We start from the raw sequence: 7,341 nt of genomic DNA, 5'->3' as shown, positions 1-7,341 counted from the left end.
TAATTTAACAAATGCATGTTGTAAGCAAGGCCTACTAATTTGAAATAATTTTTTTTCTTTTAAAAATGTGAGCATCCAGGGCGCCTGGGTAGCTTGGTCAGTTAAGCATTCGACTCTTGATTTCCGCTCAGGTCATGATCTCAGGGTGGTGAGATCCAGCCCTGCGTGGGGTTCTGCCCTCAGCGTGGAGTCTTCTCTCCCTCTCCTTCTGCCCCTCCCCCCACTCGCACACCTGTGCACAGTCTCTCTCACAAATAAATACATCTTTAACAAAATAAAAAAATAAAAATATGACATCCATATTTATAGCTTTATAAATATTCAAACCTAAAACTTGAAAACTCAGAGAACTCTTACGTGAACTAATCTAAGTTTGTGGCATCTGTTTCTAAATAAAATGAATAGTCAGTAGTTATATTTTCCCTTTCCTACATTTTAGGTCCAGTGTTTTTTTCTTCTTAGGCTTACTCAACACTTGGAAGACAATACTGGAGTTCTTATGAAATATTAGAAGTGAATAAAACCCTGTCATAGGAGACAGACTTCTCTTATAAGCAGTATTGGGTTCACCCAGGCAAACTGCTAGTCACATGCCAATAACTAACCTTAATAGTCTGGAGTAAATTATCCTGATAAGAAAGACCCAAACATGACAAGGAATTTTTTTTTTAATTATGTTTACTACCACTTTGAAAAATTAAAATTCTTTTTTTTCACTTCTATTTTCTAAAATATTTGGAGGTTTTTGAGATTTGTGTACTGATAAGATTAACTTCATATCTATACAATCTAACAATTAGAAATAAGACAGTATTTGCTATATCTGAAATTATGCCAAGTAATCCAAGCAATGAAAAATTCAAATATACATTTGCTTTGCCACATAACTACTTCACTGCTGGTGGATACATGAAAGAGGAACCCATACTAATCTGGCTGATGCCCAGCTCCCCAGGAATTAGTGGGATATAGTGCTGGACATGACGTTACCTTGAGTACATGACAGCCAGCCCTTAACCAGGCTCTGATTCACAAGCCTAGGAGGTACTCGCTTTAAGTCCTTGGGTAAGATATGAACTTGTGGTAATTGGGCCATTTTTGTCGAATGTCTCCACTGTTCTTTTCTTTCCCAGTCTTGTTTGACTTTATTGGTGGTGGTGTTTAAAAAAAAAAAAAAAAAAGAAAGAAAGAAAGAAAGAAAAATGTAGAACGGGCAGCCAAAGCTGCTGCTGAGCATCTTGGGAGAATTTTAGTATTTCAGTGTTCGAGTGTGTGTCTGACAGGGCCTAGGAGCAACCACATCAGAAAGGTACTTTTCTGTTTTGTTTTGTTTTTTGTTTTTTCTTCCTCACAGAGTGGTAGGCAGAGTCTGGAGCTGGAGTTGGCTGTCATGTCCAAGTCTGTCTGCTTTTTAAGATTTTGTCTGTTTGTTTGAAATTACAAGAGTAAGATGAACTGCAGTGTAAGGTGGGCTGTTTTGATATATTTCAGTTCTGATAACCACTTCTCTTCAATGCTAACATGAATGGTTGTAGTTTTCCTTCTGTCTAAACATGGGTTATGGTATTGCATCAGTGATTATAGTGAAGATGCGACTACAAAACAAATCATCAAAAGCAGTCCATCTTTGCTTCATTCCATTTTACTCAAACCCTATTCAAAATTAAGTAATTGGTAGCCAATGCTTTCTTGATTACAGATTCAAAATGATTGAAAGTATATAGCAATATATTACATAAATCCATAAATTTTGTATACTTTCCTTATAAAAAAATCACACATGCTGATGTGGATTGATTTCAACATTTAGACTGTAAATAGTGTGTTTAATGTAAACAATGTGGTAAAACCGTAAGACTTGATTTTAAAATTGTTAGGATTTTATTTTATAATATAAAGTAATTAAAATTAATAATAATCAAAAGTAAAATAGAACTCTCAGATCCCATGCTTTTATTAATACCATGGGCAGGCAACTCCAGCCATGTTTGTAATATATTTATGAAATACTTATATATATGTAAAAATAAGTTTGTGACAATTTAACTGTTTATTCTTATTCTGATTCTTCTCATTGAGGCTAACTATAGTGATGGGAGACATTTGTTTATACAAAAGGAAATTATTTACTACCTTATTTTAAAACAAACCTGGACCAAAACCCCAAATCTCAAGGAATGTAGGTAATTGAAATGTATTTTTGTAAACATAACTTTTTAAAATGGCAAGATAAATAAAATTTATGAGCTTTCATGTACAAGAAAAATGAAACTTTACATAAAGCTTGTTAAGAAATGGATTTGAACATATGTTAAATCATTTCTTCTAAAACTGAAGTACCTAACAAGAATATGAAAAAGTATACAAATAGTTTATAAACTAGAGATTATTTTCTCCCTTCCAGTGTTATTTTTTATAAATGTTATTACAAATTAGTTTGTACTGTCTCAGTCTCCTGCCACTATACTTTAAGTGTCCTAAGAGACTGTTTATTATCTGAAAGCAGCCTCTGCTCTCCCAGTGGTTGTTGCTTGCTTACTAAAGCACTATGTGAACCTGTGATTTAAGCTTTTACTACACAGTGATTCCATTCGGCCACTGTGACCAAAAGTATCTGACTGCTGATTGAATTCTCTGTATTCGTTTCACCTCCCCCCTCCCCCAATCTCTGTTAGGTTCTGAGCTCATGCCCAAAGCGCTCTCCACCAGGATAGTGGGAGGCATTTGGTGGTTTTTCACACTTATCATCATTTCTTCGTATACTGCTAACTTAGCCGCCTTTCTGACAGTGGAACGCATGGAATCCCCTATTGACTCTGCTGATGATTTAGCTAAACAAACCAAGATAGAGTACGGTGCGGTTGAGGACGGTGCAACCATGACTTTTTTCAAGGTAAGTCCTTCTGATTGTCTACAATTTATGTATTAAAATGACAGAGTGAAAATAAACCTTTCTCTCTTAATGAATGTGTGTAGCAATACTGTTATTTGTGCCGAATAATCAATAATGTGTACTTCGGGGCATAGAGAGGTATACAGCTAAATACATGGTTATCAAGGCAAAACATTTCAATACTTAAAAAAGAAATTCAGTACTTTCAAGGAGTTTTTGCTTTACAAGGATTTCCTTTTTGTTCAAAGGAAAATCTGTCCACAGTAACATGTTTTTCTCTCAACAAGGTTTTATCTTTGACTATAAATATATATATAAAAGTATATATAAATATAAAATATATTAACATAGAATTAATATGATGAGTATATTAATGTAGTGTATTAGTTATATATTAATATGTTTACTAATATATGTATATTAAGTACTAGTAGATTCAAACTTCATGAGGCTTAGCTATTCCAGAAGAATAGAATGATTATATGCAAGAGTATTTCTTATACATACATTTCTTTCTGTTCAGGTGAGACAAGTTTTACTTGTCTGGAAGCCTGTGGAAAAGAAGGAAAATAAATAATAGAAACAAGCAGAAATAATTCTTGTTTCCCATATATTCATCTGCCTAATATTCTGTAAGGCACAGAGTCTGAAAATGGGCTCTGCCACTGAACTGATGGTTATCAATGATAATGTCCCAGAGGGACAGCCCTGTGGGATGCTTAAATGGAAAGTGTCCTTTACCAAATTCCAGGCATATAGAGTGCCTTCCCCTCCTTTCTATTATTCCCTTTTTCTTACTCCAGCTGATCTCACTGGCCCAAAGTAGTTTAAATGGGGAGATTTCCCTTCAGGAAGTCAGTCTCACTTCATAAATCTTTTTATATTTTACCAAGTCTTTTTAAGTTCTTTGTAGGTTGGGCAGAAATTGTAAGCATTGGTATTTTCCTTCACTGTTCATATAAGGGATTGGCCATGTAAGTATGCAGAAGTGGTACAGTTTTTTTTAAATAATTGACTCAGCTATTAAGTAAATTCTTTCATCAAACATTCATTAAGTGCCTACTGAATACCAGAAATGGCACTACATGTTGGTTTTCTAGAGCAAAGAACATCTATTTCTCACTTCCAAGGAGATTATAGTTTAGTTGGACACACGGAGGACTAAATCAGCAATCATGGAACTGGGCTTTATGGGACTCAAAACAGCAACTTTGCCAAATAATTATGCAGTTTTCATTATAAAAATTTCTACTAAACTAAATCAGATTTTACTTTGGAGTTCTGGAGGACACTGAATATTCAAAGAATGAGATAGATTGAGTGTTTAATCAAATCTATGTAATTCTTAACATTTAATTATCTTCAAAGTGAATTTCTCATATGACTAGATGAAAACTTGAATATGTATTTTACATTTAACTGCAAAATCATTATCATTTAATCACATTTATTGAATAACCTAATATGAGCACAGTATTATGATCAGTATAATGCTATTTGACTATATTAATTGGAATTCATCAATTTTTCTCTGATTGGATATTCAGAATTGATAGAGATAGCTTTTCTTATATAACTTTTTTTTTTTTAAGAAATCAGCTGTTGAAAATGCTAATGCACATTGTCACTATCAATAAACTTGTAGGGAGTGAATATATGATGCATTAAAATTATTACAGCATGCATCTAAGACTTTGGAAGAAGAGTTTGTAAAATAACACAAAGTGCCTAAAATCAGTGATTTGATACCAGAAGTGAGTATTTCTGTTTCAAAAACACATCAGAAAAAAAATACCAAAAATATATCAGAGTTTTCATTTCATTTTTATTTTCTAGAAGCCTCAAATATCCTGTTTCAAAACTCTTTTATTCTATGAGCAAGGTTTATCTCTGGAAAATCAATTTGAAAAAAATTCTTTTTTTCTTAGCTTTAGGTTTATTTTCTCCCTTTTTTGTATTTTCAAGCTTTTCAATTTTCTCCTCTTTCTTTTTAAATTTTTTAAATTTTAATTTCTTTAGTTCAATTACTCTTCAGTGTTAGCGTCATTTCCCCCTACTTTCACTTCTCCTTGCTATTGACTTCTCTTTTCCCTCTTTCATCTCTTGTTTTCGCTCTCACAGGCGGGGTTACCTCTATCACCCAGAGAAAATTGACATAGAAGCATTTTCTGTTTCCAACAGCACAGACTTTCTTTCTGTAGAATTAAGGCCTTCTGAAATCTACAGTAGTCACAATAAAAACCACACAGTGTTAATCACTAAGTTGACAATTACCTTATGTTGATAACTTGACTGACCACATACTGAATTCTTACTGTTGAAATCAGAAAAAAGAGATTTTAAAAGAATCATTAGATATCGATTTTTCTTTAGTTATTTTAGTATACCCTTAAATGATACTAATTTCAACTTCATGTTTTAGTTTATTAAATTCTACACTTATACCAGCCATGGGCATAACATTTAAAAAAAATATTCCCTAGCTGTCTGGAATTGAAGTGATTGCGTGCTCATTTTGCAACTCTGCAATGAACCAGGGAGTAGTCTGTTTATTCTATTTACATTTGATACCATTCTTTTATTTCTTAATTAACTGCAATGCATGCAAACACTCTAGGAAGAACCCTTAAGGCATTGATTTCTAAAGGAATTTCCATCTTGTTTTTACAAATTTAACAAGACCCTGCTGTTAGTTAATGGCTCTGGAATGCTCAGTTCCAGAAAATTATTTTAAAGAATGGTATAGTTTTGTTACTACAAGTAAGAAGAGCTGGCTCAAGATACCTGGTGTAAAAGGGGTAAGTCCTCAGTATTGCAAAAACTGAGAGTCATGCCATTCTACAACTTAAATAATTATTTTTCCAAAGAACATGCTTGACTTTGTTTATTGAGCTTATGTGTATATTGTCTTTCAGAAGAGTTCTTTCTTCTTTTCTTTTATATCCATTACACTCCACATACATTCTTCCCAAGGTTGAATGTAAAGTCATGACTGGTAAAATAACTCAAGCAGATTGGTAGTTCTTCAGTGTTATTCCATGTAAACAATAGAAAACTGTATGACATCACCAGGACGTGCTTAATCATATTTAATTGATAAACTAACCAAAGTCCCAAGGATTTTATTGAAAAACAATAAAGGAGTTGTCAAAGCTTCCTTCTTAGAATCTGGGAACTTGGGTGGAGTACAACTGAAATCTTGCCCAGGGCTAAACACTATACAGGATGTTATCAAGCAACAAGCACATTCTTTTCTCCCTGAAGTATAAAGATTAAAAGAATGAATACATATAGAGTACATGTTCAAAAATAACTCAGCTAGAGCCTGTAGATGTGATGACTTCTTTTGAGAATCCCTGGATTTTCAAAGTGAGTCATATGTTCTACAAAATGATGCTGAATCACTTATATTTCTCTGCAACCCATGATTCACATTTTCCAATTTTTACAAATTCTCTCTCTGACTTTGATCAACTGAAGTCTCTGGCTTGCTGTATGTACTAATACAGTCTGTCCTTCCGAAAAAGGTCACATAAAGGAGATAGATATTTCTTTTATGGTTATTATTAAAAAGCTCTGCCACATATTAAAAGTACAGTTGAATAGTATCAAATATCTAAAGTAAATCCCTCAATACTTCTAAAAACATAGGCTATAATTTAGAATAGTTTCTACCAATGAAAGAAAAACTGTAGAATCGAAAAAACTGGGGCTCACTTCCTGGTTTCACTGCCTATTGGCTGTGTTTTGATAAAATACTGTTCCTTGTAAACCACGACTCCTCATCTCTAAATTGGAGTGACTAACAGGACCATTCTTAACAGTATTCTTTGAATATTAAATGAAAGCTCTACATGATACGCTAACCATCTAGTTAAAGCTTGACAGATGTTATATATTAGCATTACTAAAATACATGGCTAATTAAAAATATTCAGAATTTAGGATGATTTTAAACATAGTGAAGTCAATTATGTTTCTATGACCCACAGTAGGATCAATCATTTCAAAAAGAGATCACATCATATTTATCTAATTGAAATTGCTTCAGTCTTCTAATTATTGTTCTCATGAAGAAGATGTAATTTCATAAGTGAAATACAAAGAAACTATTGGAAGCTCTTTTCTAGACTGTGTATTTTGAAATGGTATATTGAGGTGCATGTAGCAATTCTTTGCGGAGTTTATTGCAAATCATAGATAAAGGGAACTATAAAAATGTTTAATATAAAAAATTTTTATCCTTAATTCTTTTTGTTTATCCTTAATTTTAACATTTTTTTTAACCCAATGATCAAGATGTTCTACATTAGCCAGTGTTGCCATACATCTGATGTTCTCAATTACGTCATATGGATGTTTATTTGTAAGATATCAAGTTTTTATTCCAGAAACACTTACTGATCATCTCTTATGGTAAAAATTGTGTTAAATCTTAGACATATGTC

At 32.8% G+C, this 7,341-nt stretch overlaps 1 protein-coding gene across 2 annotated transcripts in view; it reads left to right on the top strand.

The window, feature by feature from the left end:
- Positions 1-7,341, top strand: part of LOC111158270 (glutamate ionotropic receptor kainate type subunit 2) — a 655,816-nt gene that overhangs the window by 531,109 nt on the left and 117,366 nt on the right. For both annotated transcript variants that reach the window (XM_022520192.1, XM_022520193.1), the window contains exon 13: positions 2,676-2,893. In XM_022520192.1, coding sequence (XP_022375900.1) covers positions 2,676-2,893 — 218 coding nt within the window. The remainder of the gene's footprint in view (positions 1-2,675; positions 2,894-7,341) is intronic.

Source organism: Enhydra lutris, unplaced genomic scaffold, assembly GCF_002288905.1.
Source record: "Enhydra lutris kenyoni isolate GAN:26980312 unplaced genomic scaffold, ASM228890v2 scaffoldscaffold58, whole genome shotgun sequence".
In the NCBI taxonomy this organism is placed as follows: domain Eukaryota; kingdom Metazoa; phylum Chordata; class Mammalia; order Carnivora; family Mustelidae; genus Enhydra; species Enhydra lutris.
This window is presented reverse-complemented; position numbering and strand designations above follow the sequence as displayed.